General features: G+C 42.5%; 1 protein-coding gene across 4 annotated transcripts in view; it reads left to right on the forward strand.

The window, feature by feature from the left end:
- Nucleotides 1–21315, forward strand: part of SLC35B4 (solute carrier family 35 member B4) — a 25695-nt gene extending 4380 nt beyond the window's left edge. Inside the window, exons 2-10 of one of the 4 annotated variants that reach the window (XM_042468111.1) lie at nucleotides 3608–3721; nucleotides 3867–3969; nucleotides 7221–7270; nucleotides 7583–7664; nucleotides 8808–8877; nucleotides 10801–10910; nucleotides 12676–12751; nucleotides 13827–13943; nucleotides 20964–21315. In XM_042468111.1, the coding sequence (XP_042324045.1) occupies nucleotides 3608–3721; nucleotides 3867–3969; nucleotides 7221–7270; nucleotides 7583–7664; nucleotides 8808–8877; nucleotides 10801–10910; nucleotides 12676–12751; nucleotides 13827–13915 (694 nt within the window). In that variant the 3' untranslated portion in view covers nucleotides 13916–13943; nucleotides 20964–21315. Of the gene's footprint in view, nucleotides 1–3607; nucleotides 3722–3866; nucleotides 3970–7220; nucleotides 7271–7582; nucleotides 7665–8807; nucleotides 8878–10800; nucleotides 10911–12675; nucleotides 12752–13826; nucleotides 13944–15216; nucleotides 15320–15342; nucleotides 16846–20963 lie in introns of those variants that run through there. The other 3 variants (XM_042468108.1, XM_042468110.1, XM_042468109.1) reach the window with 3 other exon arrangements.
- Nucleotides 21316–21887: the final 572 nt, after the last annotated feature.

Genomic DNA, 21887 nt, shown 5'->3' on the forward strand with positions numbered 1-21887 from the left:
CCCCATCCCAAGCTGTTAAAGCTGCCTTGAGTCCCACACTGGGGAAAATAAATGTATTATTATTATTATTATTATTATTTAAATTTCACTTTTCTAACCTACAAATGCTAGTGGTTGAATCTGATACCTTCTTTTTACATACCAATGCTCCGGCGACAGCTCTAAAAATATATCAGCACAATAGGAGATGGGTTGCCAGACCGGGAGCATCCTGGTCCCTGAAATTTCAGGGCCCAAACTTGAAAACTAGGGATCAGCCCTGATCATGTCACTAAGTGCAATACATTCTGCATCTGTCACAGTGACCAGGAGCATATCAGCCCTAAGATTAGCAAATGAGAATTTTTTTCAGGTTGCCAAATTAGGTTTCCCATTCTCTTCCTTGAACAGAAAAAAGGAACCTGCATTTCCCAGCCCTCTTTTTAACACTGTGATGCCTCAGTTGACAAAGCAAATGTGTTTCCTGGTGTTAAGATGTTCACAGAAGAATTGGCACCAGAGGCAGAACTAACAGGGAAAGAAAAGCAATAGGTTCTGACACCACAAAAATGAAGATCCTGCCCTTTCTCTTTCTAGTCTTCTTTTGTAATTTCCTTGTTCAAGAACTGCAACTTGTAAATTCTGTATTGCATGCCCAAGAAGGTTGAAATGCTGTTCAACTGGTTTTGGGGTTGTTTTTGGTATTTCCATTTCTAATGGCAGATTTGTCTCCATTTATTTTCTTGCACAGGGACTGTCTTTTTTGTGTAGTGCAGAGGCTGACATAGGATGGCATAGATCTCATTGGAGAATAAGTAAGCAAATGCACATCTGACATTGTGGATTGCGTTAAGAGCCCTTCTAATATTCCTCCCAGAGTAGATGTAGGGCCACACTTGGCATCCCAACTGAGACATGAGACTCAGGACTTGGGCACTTCAAGAAGTCCTCTTAATTTGCTTTATTTCCCAAGTTGAGCGTCTCTTTCAGTAGCTTCCACTTAGTAAAAAGAAGGCATGAAGCTTTGAGTAGTTATTCAGAATTGGCCCTCTTAAAAACTAAGGATTGTTTTCTTCTGAGAGACTCACCCGGCCAGATTGTATTATAAATCAGTTTCCAGACTTGAGGCTTTGCCAGTGGCAATAAAACACCTGTCTGGAATAACTGTTGATGTAACCAGGTGCACAACCTTCTTTATGACTGTCTTTAGCTCGCTTGTGTTAGTTTAGTGATGGGGCAAAGAGAATGTTTTTCTTTGGAATAGTCAAAGGGTCTGTAATGAACTCACTATCATCCCTTTCAGCTTGAGCCTGGGGATGTGAGAAGGATGTATGGAAGGGGCTGGTTTCAGGGTTTTCCATGAGTCTGGGTGGGCCGCAGTGTCCATCTTTCTATGCATTCTTAGCCCTGGTAACCACATGACTCTTGTATTTTCTTGGATTCCTGCTCATTCCTTCAATTGGTTCTCGGTTCCCTCTTTGGAATGCAAAAACTATATTTTTGGCTGGCATTCTGTATTGCAATTACAGATTTTGGATCTAGAGTTACAGATCTGTAATTGCTCCATATTCACTATTACTACATAATCACAATCCTAACACTATTGACACAATCATAGATGTCCCTCTGACCTACTTTCCCAGGCAGAAGCTGAACCAAGAGATGGAGGTCTGTTCTGCTGGCGATCAGGGTGCAAGAGGAGATTTCTGCTCCCTTCCCACCAGCGAGTGAGGCTACGACAAGAAATTGTAAGAGGAATCCTGCTTTCTGATTGTCACAACCTCAGTCGCTGGTGAAAGAAGGTGGAAAGTTAGCCTCCACTGCCCTGAACACTAGTTGAACAGGCATCTATCTTCTGAAGCATCTGCTGCCTGGCAAATCATAGAATCCTAGAGTTAGAAGAGACCCCAAGGGCCATCCAGTCCGACCCCATTCTGCCATGCAGGAACTCTCAATCAAAGCATATCTGACAGGTGGCCATCCAGCCTCTGTTTAAAGACCTCCAAGGAAGGCGACTCCACCACTGTATATCCTCATGTATTGGCCTAGAAATTTTAGACAAATAATTGACCAAAATACCTGAATTGACTCTTCCATGGTTCAGTGTAAGTACTGTACTTTAACTCTTATTTTAAAAAGGATAATATAACCTGTCCTGGAAGCACTGGCCCCACTCTGCTTTCTCATTCATCCAGCCTTTAGGGTGAGCACAAACAGTTATGCCTGATGGAATTTTATAAGTTCTTTGACATTGTGTTCCTTTCCTTCAACCATTACTTTCTTTATTCAATGCCTCTAAGTTTTACCCTCGACTTATCCACAGGTCATATCAAAATTCATAATTTTAGCCCCCAAGCCTGCCTTCGACTTATACATGAGGTTGACTTATAGTTGAGTATATACGGGTAAGTTTTCTTGGGGGCTAATTAGGTCAGGAGATATTATTTAGTTGTGCATTCGTAACTGAGTAGGTGCACAACTGTTGGTGTTGTTATTTTACTGGTGTAAAAGAGAGTCTGGGTCTCCAGATGTGTAAAAGATGATTTCATTTCTGTAATGTGCCCCGTTTTGGCTAGGGAGCATTTGTAAGGCCTCCTTCAGGGGCGGTTGAAAGAAAAGGGGGTGGGAACAATGCATATGCAAACAAGGTATAATTAATATATTTTAAAATATATTTAATGCATTCCATATTGTATATGGCTTTTAATATTTATATTGATTTTTTTACTGTACATTTATATGTCATTTCAGTGTAGCTGTGTTTAATTGTTTATTGCTTCATGTTCTATGGACTGCAATAAAGGCACTGATTGATTGATTGATTGATTGACTGACTGATTGATGCATATGCAATAATAATAATAATAGACAAGGCTGGTGCCATTCTCCAGCCAGAGGACTGAGAAGATGAATGAGCTGAGGCACCAGAAGGCGGGGACTGAGGGGGGGCAGCATATTCAAAAAGCCATCCTCCATCCTCCATAACAACTCCCTTGCCATTGTACTGTATTTTGCTGTCTTGTATTTCTATTACACTGTAACTTTTTACTGCCAGGGGAGGGTAGAATATTGTTAGTAGATTATTATGTTATGTACCAATTATTATTGTTATGTATCTTGGAATTGGTTTTTTGCATTGCTTTATTTTTTATACTTAATTTGTTTAATTATTATTGGAGTATGTTTTGTATCTAATTTTTCTACTTATTTAACTTGTGCAGTATCCTTTTACTTGCTTATTGTATTTATATTGCTTATTATGTCTGTGTAATCGGGAAGGGATTATTTTGTATTTTATTGTATTTTCTTTGTATTATATTTCTCTTATTGCTGTTAGCCGCCCGGATTCCCCGTGATTGGGCGGGATACAAATAAATCTATGTTATTCTGGCAAGGTCTGCTGGAGGGCCATGTGGGAGGACATGGGAGAGGGCCCTCTCTGCTCTGGTACCCTGGCTGTGGAATAGCCTCCCCTTAGAGTCGCAGTTGGAACCAACACTGCTGTAAAAGCACATTTTCTTTTTTTCAATTAAAGCCTTTGGGGCATAATTTAATTTATCCAGTTTGTGCAGCCATAAATAGCCTATTTCTTTCTCTCCCTCTCCCTCTCTTTCTCTCTCAAACACAGGAAATTTCCAGGATGTGGAAATTTAGTAACATTCGCCCAGTTCTTTTTCATCGCTGTGGAGGGTTTCATCTTCGAAGCAAACTTTGGAAGGAAACAGCCTGCTATTCCCATCAAGTATGTTGGATCTTAAATGGGATGTTATCAGACCTAGTGGGTGGGAAAGGATGCATCTTCATTTCTCAATTCTAGAATCTCCCCCACTCCCTAAAACCTCCCCAACCCATATCACTGCCTCAATTCTTCCTGGCTCTCTTTCTAGGTACTACCTCATCATGGTGGCAATGTTCTTTACAGTCAGTGTAGTGAATAACTATGCCCTCAACTTGAACATTGCAATGCCGTTGCATATGATATTTAGATCGGTGAGTCTTACCTTTAATTTCTTCTCCATGTATAAATTAAAACAAGAGTGCAACACATATGACATTCCAGGTTTAAGTTTCCATCAGTCCCAGCCAGCTTGGCCATTTGTTTGGGATGATGGGAGCAGTAGTTGCACATCTGCAACTCCACTTTTCCTCAGTTTGGAACATCTGAATTGCCTGGTTGAATCCCAACTACATTGGCAATCTTTTCCAGTGGCAGCCTGTTGAATGGCTGAAGATGGTGGTTCCAAACCTGTGAAGGTCCGAATGATAGTCCTGGGGCCATTGCTGCAATTGGGGATTAGTGCATGTCTGAAGGACTGACCCCATTACACTCCACAGTATAGTTTAAAATGTTTTTAAAGCTTGCATATGCTGAGGTCCACAAAAGTTTTCAGTTATGGCATTTGTTGTTCTTAAGTTCTCCAAGTCAACTTCAACTTATCCTAGGGTTTCTTGACAAAATGTATTCAGAGGAGGTTTGACATTGCTTTCCTCTAAAGCTGAGAAAGTGTGAATTGCCCAGGATCACCCTTGAATTGCCCAAGGGTTTCTTTGGATAAACAGGAATCCGAACCCTGGTCTCCTGCCATTGTAATCCTGCACTCAAACCACTACACCTTGCTGGCTCTCAGTGGTGACACAGTGGTTTTGATAAAGGGAAAGGTTGGGAGCCACTGTCTTAAGGCGCTAACAAGCAGAAGGCAATGCATTTTCACTCTGCTGGTTATTCTTCCACCTTGTATGGGGGGGGGGATACACTACCTCTAAGCATGAAGGCTCCATTTAGCAGTCTCAGCTCTTATCAAGCACTTCAGTTTTGAAGAATTGCCGTAATCTCTTCCAGGCCAGCAGGTGGAAATTCACAGCCAAACCTGGTTTTCCCCAAAAAGCAGGGGATTTTTTTTATATTGAAGTGTCCTGTCAGATGTTTGTGTGAAGAAGGATGCATTAGGATTTCTGCCTGCCTGCAGAACTGGGAAGCATTTTGTTCAGGGAAAGTCTTTTTCTCTCTATGACATATTGTGTTTCAAGACAAGCAGGAAACAGAAGGCTTTGGATGGATTTTTGCAGGCCGTCTGGCTTTTAATCTATTTAGAGGTTTTGTATCCATTGTAAAGGAGAGAAGTGCATGGAATTTGCATTCCCTGACCCAGAAATACTCACACTTAACAATTAAACTGAGCTTGAATGGTCTTTTCTGCTTATACATTGATTTAAGTTAATATCTCCAAGAAGATGTGTTCTTTAACCTGGTGTCTATAAAATACACGCTCACATTGACGTCATGATACCTGCTATCCCACTGTGCTGTAGCAGAGCTTGATAAATTTGCTTTTGTGGACATATTTCCCAGAATCATATGGCCAGAGATCATGGTGGAGAGCAACTTTGGGGAGATGTTGTTCAAAAAGATTTTTTTCCGGTTCTGTACGCCTTAAGAGCACAACCCAAGGATGTGGCTATTGATTCTGCTAAGGTTATCAGGGACTAGAAGCTTAAGTATCTCCTTATCCTAGGTGTTTCCAAGTCCACTTCAGATTTCAGATAACAGCAAATTCAGCTTCTGCCATTGATACTGAAATTGCATTCTGTTTTCTGGCTTTGTTCCTTACAACAGAGTCTCCAAATGTGATGACCATCCCAGTTGTGGACTTTCTGTCCCATGTGTCACCTGCCCAGTCGTTTTCCACAAATCCCTACATTCCTTGTGACCCCTGGCAATTAAGACACAGGTCAATGTTACTTTTCAGATACCTCATGGCATCTTTCACCCCTCACCATGCATTCACAGTAGGTTTTGACACAAGCTTACTGCATTGGCAATGTCAGGACATACCCACTGAGAGAGATACAAAAGACTACCTATGACTGAGTGATGTTGCCTGCAAATTTGATAAGCATGCCCTCTGTTCCATCATGTACAGTAAGTCATTTGGAATCTTCATAGTCTGAAAACACAAATGCCTTGCAGAGGAAGGGCAGGATAACCTTGGTCAAATATTTCTCTTCCTTATAATAAATAATAATAATAGATTTATTTCTAGCCCGCCCAATCAAGAAGAATCCGGGCAGGTTACAACAATAAAATACATCAAATAACAATAGAGTTAAAAAATCAAACCCTAGACCTGCCACCACTCCCCATTCCCAGTACTGAAACAGAATTAAACAGTAATAATATTAAAACATTTAAAACATTAAAAACATTGAACAACCAAAAAATAGGCAGAAACACTGGCGGGGGAAAATAGACAGATGAGGAGACAAATATCTCTTATATCTGAGGAGGGTAACTAGGTTGGAAAGGCCTGCCGGAAGAGATCCATCTTGAGTGCTTTCTTAAAAGCTACCAGAGTAGAAATGTGACGGATCTCCTCTGGCAAGTCATTCCATAGTTTAGGAGCAGTAGTAGAAAAGGACCTCTGGGAGACAGATGTTAGCCTAGATTTTTTTGGCTGTAGTAGATTTCTTCCAGAGGACCTTAGTGTGCGAGACGGACAGTAGGGAAGAAGGCATTCCCTCAAGTACTCTGGGCCCAAGCCATGTAGGGCTTTAAAGGTAATCACCAACACCTTGTACTTTGCCCGGAAACTAATAGGCAGCCAGTGCAGGGACTTCAAGACCGGTGTTATATGGTCATTCCTAGAAGTTCCCGTGATCAATCTGGCTGCCATATTTTGTACCAGCTGAAGTTTCCGAACTTGGCACAAGGGTAGCCCCAAGTAGAGCGCATTACAGAAGTCCAATCGAGAGATTACCAGTGCATGTACAACTGTTTCCAGGTTCCTCGGCTCCAGGAAGGGACGCAGTTGGCATATCAAACGAAGGTGATAGCAGACGCTCTTGACTGTTGCATCCACCTGAGCTGTCAGTTGGAGCGACGAGTCAAGAAGCACCCCCAAGCTGCGAACAGAATCCTTCAGGGGAAGTGTGACCCCATCCAGAACTGGCTGACACAACTCCATTCCTGGATTCGGGGTTCCTATAGCAAGTGCCTCCGTCTTACCTGGATTCAGCTTGTACATGAAATATGGAAACTGGAAAAGCATCTAGATATCTCAATTGGTCTCTTTCAGGGACACATTCCACCCTCACAAGCCTTGTGATATACAAACCTTTATTCTGTATCTTTTCCTCATTGGGATAATTATTGGCATTTGCTAGTCCTTAATCCTTTTAACTCACTTCATGCTTCTTTCCACTTTCCCTCTGAATATCCCTCACAAACCTACTTCTACTTTCAGGGATCTCTGATAGCAAGCATGGCTCTGGGCATCATCATTCTGAAAAAGAGGTGAGTTGACTTTATTTTGCAACAAATGTACACATTTTACAGATTGTTATGAACTTGGATTTACTGACTGTTTGATTATGGGAATGGCGGACAAAAAAGTAACTTTCCCAAGCTGTAGCTGTGCAGCTATGTGGTCCAAGAATGTGTTCTTCCTCCTCCTTGTTATTCCTCCTGGACTAATAATTTGTAAGATGAATGTGAGACTTGGCTGCAGTGACAAGTATTTTCATGAACACTGGCTTGGACGTTCTAAATTTAGGATCCAGTGAGCTTGTTTTGATCCTGCTGAAACCTGCCTTCTTTCTGCTACAGGTACACTGTCTCCAAATATGCTTCCATAGCCCTCGTATCCCTAGGAATCTTCATTTGCACCTTCATGTCTGCAAAACAAGTGGTAAGGACTGGCACGTTTTCTGCTGCCTTCCTAAGCTATCAGTAGTGAGCAATATATGACATTACCAATATATAACATTACAAATCTGTCTCACCTCTTGAATGTGTTTGTCATCATTTTTTTTTAATGTAGATTTTCAACCCTTATGTGTGGTTGAAAGGTTTGTCCTTTTTAAGGTAAAGATGGGAGAGGATGCATAAGTGTAAGTCCTGAAGAAAGAGTCCTTCCTTTAATTTCTTTTGGAGGCTTTTGCATGAATCATATTGTTAACCTTACTTAGAATCATAGAGTTGGAAGAGACCACAAGGGCCATCCAGTCCAACCCCCTGCCATGCAGGAAATCTCAATCAAACATCCCTGACAGATGGCTATCCAGCTTCTGCTTAAAGACCTAAAGGAGACTCCACTACACTCCAAGGGAGTGTGTTCCACTGTCGAACAGCCCTTACTGTCAGGAAGTTCCTCCTAATGTTGAGGTGGAACTATAGAATCAGTGGGATATACCTATGTGTCGATTCACCATTCAGCGGTTGATACAGTAGGTCTATTCAACTTGGGACAAACCAACAGGACTCAAGCTGTAGTGTATAACGTTCCAGCTATGCTCAAGGAAAGTCTTCCCTACTCTGACACCCTCCAAATCTGTTGGACCACAACTCCCATCATCCAGGACTCTCTCATAGCCAGTCTGTGCTGGCTGGGGGGATGAGAGAGTGGTAGAGTGCTAGACCGGGGATGTTCTGCTCAAAAACATGCATCCCATGGTCATGAATCCTGAAGTCATTCTAGCACCTGACCTTCACTGAGGAGGTCAATGTGTCTTACCAGGTTGCTGTTTGGAATGGAAGTTGGAGAAGTCTATTATTTGGACTGTATTTCCAGAATTCCTTAGCCACCACTGGACCTGTAGTCCAAATTCTGGAGCTGTAGTCCAAAAAAGAAAAATTTTGAGGTTCTGGGCTGGAGAATCAGATTCCTCTATTTGACCAAAAATATGCCTGATATTGAGTTACAGGGTGCAATTCTCTTTCTCTCTCATGAACAGAGAGGCATTGGCCAAACAGGATTTTATAGGAATGTTTCTATTTATACACAAACTTGTAGAAACTGAGCATTTTGCTTTTCCTGCTTTTGTATCTTTAGAGCTCCTTATCAACTACAAGCAAAGAAGAGGAAGAAGAGAGCATCTCTGCCTTCCTCTGGTGGTTGCTAGGTTGGTATTTTCCCCAGTGCTATTTCCCCATGAGCATTTCTCCATTCTTTCATTTTGTAGCAGAAGCCAACTGTGCCTAGCACAAATTGGCCAATGACTGAATACTGCATTTCTCTGTGGAGTATTTTTTCCACATCCTGTTTAAAAATGCATTCGTCATCTACCTCCCAGTCTCTCTTTAAATGAGTAATGTATGGAATAGTCATTATTTAATGAATAATTCAGTGAAATTAACTTGCAATCCTTTCTTTGTAATCTTTCATAAATTACAATTGCCTCCAGTTGACCAAAGTGATAAAAATTGTACAAAATTTGGGCTTATTCTTCTGTCATGCTACAAATGTTGTACATCAGAGTGTATGGTCAAAAAGATGTCCAACACTTTTTGTGAGGCAGTACATTTTATGGTGCTAGTAACAAGTCTGTAGTACTTCCCTGTTTCCAGAGTGCTTGGCCTGGAAACAAGTACTGTATCCTGCAACAAAATGGGATTTAAATTCTGATCTGTACTCCTCAATCTGAATTAATAATGTGGGTATAATTCCATTTTTGCATAATTCAGTGCGTACAGACTGCTATAAAGGTTGCCTTTCTTGGTAATCTCAGAAGAGCCAAGCTTGCTAGGGTAATGCTTTCAGGGCTTTCATGTAGACATGCCCATCAATTAAATTAACTGGAGCTCCTGCCATAGAGAAAGCCTGTCCTCTCCTGTCTCCTTCCCAAGGGATTGGAGAGACTTAGTGATTCAGACACTCATCTGTTTTCTTTCTCTCATTCTTTCTTCACCTCCCCAAACTTCTGTTTGGACCGTATGTTTTTAAATAAGTGCACCTGGAACACTTATTCACTGGAATGCTTAATCCATCCCTTTGTTTAAAGTGTGGGTGGGAATCCTGTAGCCTTCTAGGTGTTGTCAGACTGCAGCTCCCAGCAACCCTAATCAGCATAGTCATTGGTGAAGAATGCTGGGAGTTGTAATTCATCATCATCGGGGAGACAGAAAGAGAGAGAGAGATGGGATCACAAATGCCAGTCAATTAATGTTATGCACTAATTGACTTATGTTACAAATTGGTAAAACATTTTTTTTCTCTTCTGTATTTGATTCGTATCTGGGAATTGTATATTTCCATCATCACCTTTTCCATTGTCTTTTTATTTTTACTTGGTCATGTAATGATGTCCCTTGTGAGCTCTTCCAACTCTTATGATTTTATTATTCTATCCTCACTCTTGGTTTAAATTTCCCCATTGATTTCTCTGATCTTGTGGGAGAGGTCTCTTGTTCTTCCTTTTTTGCTGTCATCTTCTATACACAAAACTATATAAAAGAGATGAAAGGATGACAGATTCATTTGAAGAAGAACCATGTGAAAACAAACCTCCATCTCATTCATAGGGTTGCATAAATCAAAGTTGACTTGAAGGCAGTTAACAATAACAAAGATCCAAAACACACTGCAGAAATGATGCAGTCTGAGACCACTTTAACTGCCCTGGATCATTGCTAGCGAATTCTGGGAACTGTAGTTTTCTGAGACATTCATATTTCTCTGTCAGAGAGCTCTGGTGCCACAACAAGCTACGGTTCCCAGGATTCCTTAGCATTGAGCCAGTGCAATTAAAGCGGTCTCAAACTGGATGATTTCTGCAGTGTGTTTTAGACCAAAGTCAAGGTACTGATGGTTTCCATAATGCCTTTACTGGTCTAACTATAAACCAAGCTACCCTGATTCTGCTTTCCCCATTATAGAATCATAGAATCCTAGAGTTAGAAGAGACCACAAGGGCCATCCAGTCCAGCTCCCTGCCATGCAGGAACTCTCAGTCAAGTAATACAAAACTTGTGCAGATGCTGAGAACCACTGGAGGTCTGCTCTGAGCTGCAAGCACAGCACATTCACACCACCATTTGCGTTGCAGGTATTGCTGCATTGACCTTTGCTCTGCTCATGTCGGCTAGGATGGGCATCTTCCAGGAGACCCTTTATAAAAAATTCGGCAAACACTCCAAGGAAGCCCTTTTCTACAATGTAAGTATCTGCTGACTTTTGTGGGTTGTAGCAGAATTGCATTTGGCACCCCTTTAAATGCCTCTGTAGAAGTTTAAGCCAGGTCGTTCATGCAAAGAGACTGATCAGTTGATGAAATGCAGTGTGGGAAAAAGTTAGACCTGCCATTGGGTTGGTACAATTAAAATATGGAGATACTTTAAGTGAAAGGGTCCACTTTTTGACATTTCAGAAGTAGCATTGCAAATAAGAACGAAACTACTTGATCATTGCTGTAAACAATGGTGACATTTTTACAAAACAGTTCCTTTTTAATGTAACAGTTCCTTTAAAGTACAGTATCATCTAAAATCCACAAAACAGTGGAACCTTTATTGGGCAACCAAAGTGGACATTATGCATGTTACACGCTTTCAAAGCGTCACCAGATTCTTCATCAGGCAAATGTTTCAAAAATGTTACAGAGGGGAAAAGATGATGTTACTCCTAGCCCTGCATTTGGTGAAGATGTTGTAGTTCTTGTCCTCAGTTCAGATGTTATGGAAGGGTATTTATGGCGGGATACAAACCGCTATATAGTACGTATACAATACGTACAAGATGGCGGCGCCCCTTCCACATGGGCGCCGCCATCTATACGTACTGGACGCATAGCATCCAGACGTGTCGCGGCGCCTATGATGTCGCGAATGCGCCAGCGGCGCCTCGCGATGTCATAGAGGCGCCGCAAAAAGAAGCTCCAAAATGGAGCTTCTTTTTTGCTCCGCGCGGGAGCCGCGAAGTTTGGCTGCTGCGGCTCCCGCGCAGAGCAAATGGCGCCGGCGGGAGACCGTCGCAAAGCGGAGGTCTGTATCCCGCCTATGCCTTTTAAGTACATTTTTAGGTTAGAGGTGATTTGACTGCGATTTTTTAAGTTTCATACCACTCTGTCATTAATCTTGTCCTTTTTTAAAAAAAAAAAATAAGGCAATGAAAAATTAAAAAGCACCAAGTAATACAGTGATTAATGCATCAATTTAATTGTGTGTACAGTACTTTGTAATGGGTAACAATGACCAATTATTTTTCCAGCAATATAGAGTAACCTTTAAATGCTTTTTTAGAAAGTAAGGCCCAGTACAGATGCATGCTTTGTGCCAGTCTGGGGCCTATATACGGACTCTATAGGACTGGGCATCCATATGCACCCAGCCCTTCTAGCGGAGCCCATGCACCATCTTGCTGGTGCCCCGCTCAAACGTCTCGAACCAGAAGAGACTCAATAATTATCGAACCCCTTTCAGAAAGCTGCTTTTGTCAGCTTCTTTTTGCTCCCTAGGGAATGCGTTGTTGTCGCACCATTTGGTTGCTGTGGCAACAATGCGGGGCAAAGATGGGTGGCACGGAGCTGCCCATCTGTCGAGCCCCTAACTTTCCAAGCTCCTCTCCAAAACAAGCAAAGGTTGTTGTTTCAAAGAATCTACAGTAGTTCAGTGAAAAAGCCATTTATTGGGGTCAGGTTTGAACTGTTGGCCTGTGAGGCCCCTCTGCCTTTAGGATTCTGCAGCCAATGGCTCAATACTGGCTATTTGCTCTCAACTAATGTGAGCCCATTGAATTTGTTGTTTAATGCTGAGCCCACATGTAATTAAACTCCATTGACTCGATGAGTCTGATCTTTATCAACTCAGTATAGGATCTGGGTCAGTGTTTAATGACAGAAGATACTGACCACTCAGACAGTTCCCTAGAACTGTGTTGGTTTAGCATTGCTCTAAATTTCTTCTCTTGGTTTTCCCCCTGTCAGCATGCACTCCCCATACCAGGTTTCCTCCTGCTGGCTCCAGACATCTACAGGCACGCACTGCTCTTCAGCCAGTCTGGTAAGTTGGAGGCTTTCTCAGAGCTGCCCCACATGCTAGTACATGTCTCTTGATATGAAATGGAAAGCTGTCTCCTGCCATTCTACCACCAGCAACTAATGTGTGAGTTTTCTGTACCAGCGACTATTGTCTTGGCCTTTGCCAATCCACTCAGCATTGCTAATTTAGTTCCAAGTAAGATTGCCAGATCTCAGGGCCTGGCCTTCAGTCTCCAGTTTTGGGGTCTCCAGGCAGGAGACAGAGATGCAAATTCTTCAATTTTGTGGTGCTCAGCTTTGGGTAAGAGGAAAGGGCTGCAGGCAAATCTCTAGCTCACCTTGTAGAGCAGCAGCTTGCTACAGTTTCCAAAGATTAATTGATTAGTTCATGCAACTTACAAGGATTCCCCAGGAGGTCTGTGTATTTACTTACATAGCTTCTTCCTTTCCTAATGGTCATTTTGATGCATCTTCTGCTCTGCTTTGTGTCCACCTTCTGCTAGAAACAGAAAATCTCTCTGCTTTAGCTATACATGAATGTGTATTTTGTAAATGTCAGTTTCCAGACAAGGTATTCTTGGAATTAGGTTCAGTTTATATTAATATTTTATTAATATGACTGATTACATTCATATTGTGTTTCCCCTTCTCCCATTTACACCCTCCCCTGCCCACCTGCCCCATTCTTTGTAATCATACTTTAAAAATCCAATAATTGTTAAAGTCATGAGTGAACTCATTCATGTCAACTTAGGCAACACTAGATAAATTTCATAGTACCATATAAACACACTTTACAGTGATACGCTTCCCTGTGGTGGGGCATCACCTCAGGTTACATTGTATATCCAAATCTACATTTTGTCCAGCCTGGGAATAAACTGACCTCTTGGTCTCATCCAGCAAAAATCTTGGGCTGTTCTATAATGTGAGTTTGGGGGGCTTGGAAGAACACAGGAGGCAGGGAAGAGCAAGTGAAGAGGGTTGGGAGTGCAGTCTAGTGTATGCATCTCTTCTCTCTTGTTTGCAGAGTTGTCCCAAGACAGTCATTGCCTTTGGAGTGCCCTTTACTTTCTTTTCTCTCTTGTTTTCCCCAGAACCGTTCCAAATCCCAGGGTTTGGGCTCAGCTTACCCATAATGTGGTTCTACCTCATCATGAACGTCATCACTCAGTATCCTTTTTGAACATGGCTGACCAGTGGTTAATACTGAGGTAAATGGGCATGTTTTCCTGTCATCCCTTATTGGCAAAATGTGTTTTCTGGATCTCACATCTTGCTGTGATTCCTCTTTGTTTGCTTCATAGGACAGAGTTCCTGTTAAAACACTTAACTTGGCCTTTGTATAGTCAAGGGGCAGCTCCCTCCCCATCTTTAAAGATAAACTGTAGACAACCTCTTTAGTTTAGGGGCAAAGCCCCCACCCTCATGAGCTTGCTAAGGGAAACTGCCGGTCCCTTTGATCAAAGCCTAGGGTTTTGTTTGCTTCGCTATAAATCCGAGGTGGGTGACTGCATGGGGCCAGGGGACAGTTCCCCTCTCCTCTCCCCACAGGAAGCACAAGAAAGTCCAAATACCTCTGTTTTCCTCTACTGTCCCTCCTAAAATGAAAACAACATTTCTAGAAATCTCTCAGTTGAGGGTGGCGGATGAGCGCATGCATCCTGTGGGCTGCATATGGCCCTCCCTGGTATGGATGAGTCATGTCAATGAGAGGGAAGTAATAGTGCCACTCTAATCTACTTTGGTTAGGCCTCACCTGGAATACTGCATCTAATTCTGGTAACTGCGATTCAAAATGAATGCTGACAATCTGGAGCGTGTCCTGAGGAGAGCAACCAAAATGGTGAAGGGGCTGAAAACCATGCCTTATGATGGGAGAGCTAGAGAGCTGGGTATGTTTAGCCTGGAGAAGAGATAGTTAAGAGGTGATATGCTATCCCTGTTTAAGTATTTAAAGGGGTGTCACACTGAGGATGGAGCAGGCTTGTTTTCTGCTGCTTCAGAGACTAGGACCCGGAGCAGTGGATGCAAATTGCAGAAAAAGAGATTCTACCTCAACATTAGGAAGAACTTCTTGACAGAGCTGTTCAACAGTGAAATACGTTGCCTCAAAGTGGTGAAGTCTCCTTCTTTGGAGGTTTTTAAACAGAGGCTGGACGGCCATCTGTTGGGAGTGCTTTGTGTATTCCTGCATGGCAGAATGGGTTAGACTGGATGGTCTTTGGGGTCACTTACACCTCTATGAATCTATGATAGACACATTCTCTCCACATTCATGGAAAGGTCTTCCTTAGAGATCTCAAAATGCAGGTAAGCTGATACAGAGATAATAGGGATCTTAAGTTAACCTAGACCCAAGACATATAGGGCTTTAGAAGATGCTTTGTAGGTCATAGCCAGCACTTTGAAATGGGCTTCGAAACAGGTAGCCAGCAGAGCTTCTTCAATAAGCAATTGTTTGTTCTCTCTAACTAACCTTGTCAGCAATCTGACTACAGTACAGCTCTTTGGACCAGCTGCCAACATCCAGCATGCATGAATCCCATCATCATGAGTTTGCCAGACATCCTTCTTGCCTTGTCTTTTGCTTAACTTTGCCCCCTTCCTCAGATATGTCTGCATACGAGGCGTCTTCATCTTGACCACAGAGTGCACCTCTCTGACAGTCACGCTGGTGGTGACACTACGCAAGTTTGTCAGCCTCATCTTCTCCATCCTCTACTTCAGGAATACATTTACTGTCTGGCACTGGATTGGGACCTTCATTGTCTTTGTGGGGACGCTGATGTACACAGAAGTCTGGAACAACGTCAGATCTCTGCAGGATGGGAAGGGAAAGAAAGACGAGAAGAAGCAGGAATGACTGGGAACACCCCTGGGATGGCCCATGTCTCCTTCTTTGGAAGTGGGACCTTTTCAAACCGAGTTTTCTTTTCCCTGCAATGCAGCCCAATGGCGGATTCCCTTCTCGTGGAAGTGGGGGATTGATTTTTGTAATACAAAAATAACAGATTTTGGCTATGCCAAGCAAATGAACAGATTCCCTGGAACGGGGAAATCTTCTGGGAAAAGGATATGACAAGTTGAGGTGAACAAATAGAAATTTTGTGAGATGAAACCTGTTATGGTTTAGCTGATAGGTGGAGAATGTGTGGTCCTCCAGGTATTTTTTGACTCCCGGCACACTTCATACTTAGGATTGTAGTGGCAGGCAAGCATTATTTGAAGGTGTTACTTTTGTGGACTAGAAATCCCAGCATCTTTCAACCAGCCTGGTCACTGACTATGTTGACTAAACAATTCTGGGATTTGTAGTCCAAAGAGGTAAGGTGTCCAAACTCCAGTTTGCTCTCCAGGTGCTATTTTGTTCTGTAGGTCAATGTTTGAGATGCTGCCAGGTTGAGACAGTGAACAAACTATGTGACTACAACACATCGGGAAAGTTGATTTACAAACCAAGATAAAGTTTAAAAACAGTTTAAAAGGGACTGGATCAACTTCCGATGCTCCTGTTCATTGGGTGCTGAGGGTCATTTTTGGGATAAAAATGTGAAACTAGTCCCTCCAATTTATGGTCTTTCTTGAGACCGTACCGTGAAGCTAGTAATGACTTGTACATATAACATAGTGTTTTGAATCCCTGTGCAGCATCTCATTCTAATCCAGAGGTAGCCTTCTGAGGTTCATTGGAATGCAACTCCCAGCAGCCTTTGCCAGCACAGCTAACATTAAGGAATGCTGGGGATTGTAGTCCACCCGTTCCCACTCTTATTCTGTTCCATTATGTTGAACTTGGTTCACTTCACCAGCTATTAAGGTGTTTTAATTTTTTGTGTTAATGCCTGTTATCCTTTAAAGACAACACTTTCACGCTGGTTCATGCATATTTATATACTGTGTTTACAAGCAATTTTGAATGCTTTATTTAGTGCCATAAAGAACCGTAGGGGTTTGCTTTCATATATGCCGCACAATTAATTGTTAGATTATATGCATCGTTTTGTGTTCCCGTGTACATCGGAAAACACTTTGTCTGCATACTGTAATATTACAAGAGTACAATTCCCTGAAATTCTGGTGTACAAAGGAATGATCCACAGCATCCCCCCCCCCCCCCCCAAAAATGCCATGCGTCTTTTGGGAGTTATACATGTGGCCCTCTTTATTTGCAAAAGTTGCATTTCCATGTTGATTCCTCTAAATTAACAGGCACATAGTCTGTGGATTGCTTTGCTCTAGATGCTCCAAAGGGGTTGATGCATTTCCTTGGGATCCTGAACATGTGGACACCAGCGCTTCATAATAAAATAATTCACCTGTGTTTGGCGTAACAGCTGTTGCAGGTACACATGACCAGGTGAGTGTCCTCAGGTAGCTTCACAATTTAGGCAACTAGCAGCCGCGAACTAGGATAATGGGTGTGTATCTATTGCGATTACATTGGTTTTATTAGGAGCTTCCCTCCTTCATGGACATTAGCTGTGAGACCCACAAAAATTGTCTGTACATTAGGTTTCTGTGCATCCCTTTTAGCAACCCCCTTTCTATCATTCCCATGGTTGCTGAGCCAGGTGAAGCCCCATCATTTCAACAGGGTCATGACTGGAACATAGAAGTGCTCAGGCTATATTTGAGAAAGAAATGCCTTTTTTATACACTTGAAAAGATTACTAGGGACTTGAAGAAATGTGCACAAGCAAAGAGAGGGATGTATGGCAAGATAGGGAAGATAGGAACTCCCTGCTTACCGGAGGTGAGGAGAATATATATGGTGTAATAAAGGATTTTATTTCAAAGACAGGTTGTCTTGCTGTGGGTTTTTCTGTTATATTCATAGATCATACATTCATAGAATCATAGAGCTGGAAGGGACTGTAAGGGCCATCCATTCCGACCCAATTCTGCCATGCAGGAAATCCAGATGAAAGCATCCTCGACAGATGGCCATCCAGCCTCTGCTTGAAGACCTCCAAGGAGGGAGACTCCACTACACTCCGGGGGAGTTTGTTCCACTGTCGAACAGCCCTTACTGTCAGGAAGTTCCTCCTAATGATGAGGTGGAATCTCTTTTCCTGGAGCTTGCATCCATTGCTCTGGGTCCTAGTCTCTGGAGCAGCAGAAAACAAGCTTGCTCCCTCCTCAATATGACATCCTTTCAAATATTTAAACAGAGCTATCTTATCACTTAATCTTTTCTCCAGGCTAAACATCCCCAGCTCCCTAAGTCTCTCCTCATAGGACATGGTTTCCAGACCCTTCACCATTTTAGTTGCCCTCCTTTGGACACGCTCCAGTTTCTCAACATCCTTTTTGAATTGTGGTGCCCAGAACTGGACACAATAATCCAGGTGGGGTCTGACCAGAGCAGAATACAGTGGCACTATGACTTCTCTTGATCTAGACACTATACTTCTATTGATGCAGCCTAAAATTGCATTGGCCTTTTTAGCTGCCGCATCGCACTATTGACTCATGTTCAACTTGTGGTCTACTTGGACTCCCAGATCCCTTTCACATGTTGTCTCCTTAAACCAGGTGTCCCCCATAATCCTATATCTGTGCATTTTATTTTTCCGCCCTAAGTGCAATACCTTACATTTCTCTGTGTTGAATTTCATTTTGTTAACTTTGGGCCAGCTTTCTAGTCTATTCAGGTCATTTTGAATTGTGATCCTCTCTTCTGGGGTATTAGCTATTCCTCCTAATTTGGTGTCATCTGCAAATTTGATAAGTATGCCCCCAATACTGTCATCCAAGTCATTGATAAAGATGTTGAATAGCACTGGGCCCAGGACAGAGCCCTGTGGGACCCCACTGGTCACTTCTCTCCAGGATGAAAAAGAGCCATTGTTGAGCACCCTTTGGGTTCGGCTGGTCAACCAATTACAAATCCATGTAACAGTTACTTTGTCTAGCCCACATTTTACAAGCTTGTTTGCAAGAATGTCATGGGAAACCTTGTCAAAGGCCTTACTGAAATCAAGATATACTATATCCACAGCATTCCCTTCATCTACCAAGCTGGTAACTTTATCAAAGAACGAGATAAGATTTGTCTGGCATGACTTCTTTCTCTGAAACCCATGTTGACTTTTTGTGATTACGGCATTGCCTTCTAGATGTTCACAGACTCTCTGTTTAATGATCTGCTCCAGAATCTTTCCTGGGATTGATGTCAGACTAACTGGATGATAATTGTTGGGATCCTCTTTTTCCCCCTTTTTGAAGATGGGGACAACGTTTGCCCTCCGCCAGTCTGCTGGGATCTCTCCTGTTTTCCAGGAGTTTTCAAAGATTATTGCCAATGGCTCCGATATTACATTTGCCAGTTCTTTTAATACCCTTGGATGGAGTTCATCTGGTCCCGGAGACTTAAATTCATTTAGATTAATAAGGTGTTCCTCTACTATCTCTTTACTTATTCTGTACTGAAATGCCCCTATCCTGTTCTCTGCTCCATTATCCTCAGGTTGAGCACCCTTTGCCTTTTCTGAGAAGACTGTGGCAAAGAAGGTGTTGAGTAATTCTGCCTTTTCTTTGTCTTCTGTTAGCATTTTGCCATCTTTTCCACTTAGTGGCCCTACCATTTCCTTCTTCTTCCTTTTGCTGCAGACATATCCATAAAAGCCCTGTTTATTGCTTTTAAATTTGTATCCCACCTTGTTCCTCTCCTGAAGCAGCTTATGGTAGAAGTTAAAAACAAGATGCAACATAAATAATATACAGTGGGTCTTTGGCTTCTGCTGTGCTTTGGTTCCTGGACCCTCCATGGATCCCAAAATCCATGGAAGCTCAAGTCCCATTAAATACAATGGCATAGTGAAATGGTGTCCTGAATATACAATAGCCAAAACCAGGTTTGCTTTCTGAATTCATATTATTTTTGAATATTTTCAAGCCATGTGTGATTGACTCTGTGGCTAAAAAAAACCCTGGGTACATAGAGTCGACTGTATAATAATGCAACTGAAACAATGCAAAACTTTAAAAACAATGAAACAGACAAACTCCTACAAATTAATTGGAAAATCAGTATGCGGACGGGTCTTGTAGCACCGTTAAGGCTAACTGAGCGAACGAAGTTGTAGCATGAGCTTTCGTATGTCTCAAAGGTGCCTCAAGATCCCTCCGTATATTGATATTTCAGATTAATGCAGCTGTGTCTCTGAATTCTCATTTGAGAATTGTTTTTGAAGGATGTTGAAAACAAAGAGCAAAGTCCAACACTCCCATTAAAAAATCCTTTTAAAGGCAAAAATAAAAAGGTAGTTTCCTACTCCTGAAAATAGAGCAGCAAGGGAACAACCGATTGTCCCTTGGGAAGTAATGCCATAGTCCAGGAGCAGCCACAGGGAAGGCTCTGTCCTCTGTCCAGACCAGACATACTTGGGATGGTGATGTGGGACAAAGGAAAAGCCCTTTTCCAAAGACCTTAAAACTTGGGAAAGCTCATATAGGGAGATGCAGTCTTTCAGATACTGCAGACCCAAACCATATAGGGCTTTATCCTTGATAACCAGCACTTTGAATTCTGCCTGATAATGGACACATAGCCAGTGTAGTGGTTTTGGCATTGGTTCAAATCACTGCTCAGCCACGTAAACCCCCTGGGTGACCTTTGGCAAATCACACTCTCTCAGCCTCAGAAGCTGCCAATGGCAAAGCTCCCTCTGGAGAAACTTGCCTTAGGGTCACAATAAGTTGGAAATGACCTGAAGACATGCAACAAGTCCTCCCCAAGGGCCATTCATGGCTAGTGGAGACTGGAAAGGTGGGTGGAATGGGAATGTATCTGTCTATAGCAGTGGTCCCCAAACTGTGTCCTTTAAGAGGTTTTGGGCTTCAGCTCCCAAAATCCCAGACTATTGGCCAATATGGCTGAGGCTTCTGGGAGTTGAAGTCCAAAATCTCTTAAAGGGCACAATTTGGGGACCACTGGTCTATTCAGTTGGCCCTCCACATTTGCAGCTTTGACTTTTGTGGATTTGATTATTTGCGGTTTTGATTAATCTGTTCTCTCTAGGAATCTAGTCCTCCAGCGCAACTTTGCCAGAACTTTGTTGTGCTGGAGAACCTAGATGTTCCTAAAGAAAAGACATCTCTAGGCATTTGTAGGTCCTCCAGCATGATTCTGTGATCAACTTCTGGCTGATGTTGACCATAGAGTTGCACTGGAGGACCTGGAGAGAGGTATTCTCTCAGGCAAAAATAATACTGTTGCTGTTTTACAGTTTTTCCACATTCATGGGGGTCCTTCACTCCTAACCCCAGCGAATGTGGAGCGACCACTGTATTCCTACAGCCAGACACAGATGGAGGACATCTTCCACCAAGAACTACTCGGATTTCTGCAGATGATGATATCGGCCTTCGGGGGCAACTATCGGAGTGACACTGCAAGTCTTTGGTTGGGGGGTGTTTTTGTGCCAGTCAGTTTCCAGACAACATACAAAGTGTTTCCTGAAGCTATTTCCTGAGCAACTGGCATCCAGGACACCATCTTATGGAAACAAACCTTTGGCAGCCAGTGGGGAATAGCAACAACACAGGTATAACAAGACAATAAAAACAGCATCCCCTGCTCTCTCTCGATATTTTAAAGATCTCCATTTATGTGCCCTTAATATTCCTCACACACAGTTAACTGGTAAACAGCATGAAAAATGGGAGAATTGCGTGAGTGTGCTGTCACAGCTCTGTCTTGGTTTCTTTTTAATCCAATACCGGGAAATGCATTAATGTCTTGTATTTACTCTAGAAGCAATATTTGTGAATAATAAGTGAGCTTCACGCAGCACAGTGCATGAAGCTACGTTAGATTCCCTCCCTGGTCTCAAGTCCTCAGATGCCAGCTGGCGGGAAGCTTTGGGAACCTTGGATCACGCTTGTGATACGATTCCTTACCATCACACATGCCTTTTGAAAGCTCTCCAGGGTTTGCTGGGTGCTCTCTGCAGGCTGGCATTTGAAAGCAACCTGTTTTGCTAATGGCTCCCAGCTGGTTCATCTTTAACCCTCTTCATACTCTGTAGAGATTTATGGCTGCTTCTCATTTAGTTGCTGGAGAGATGATCTTTAGGAAGCATAAGGTCTCTTATGCTTTCAGTACTTGGTCAAGGAATCTGTTTACTTTCTATGCTTAGCAGCTGTCTCTG

Source organism: Sceloporus undulatus, chromosome 5 (assembly GCF_019175285.1).
Source record: "Sceloporus undulatus isolate JIND9_A2432 ecotype Alabama chromosome 5, SceUnd_v1.1, whole genome shotgun sequence".
In the NCBI taxonomy this organism is placed as follows: domain Eukaryota; kingdom Metazoa; phylum Chordata; class Lepidosauria; order Squamata; family Phrynosomatidae; genus Sceloporus; species Sceloporus undulatus.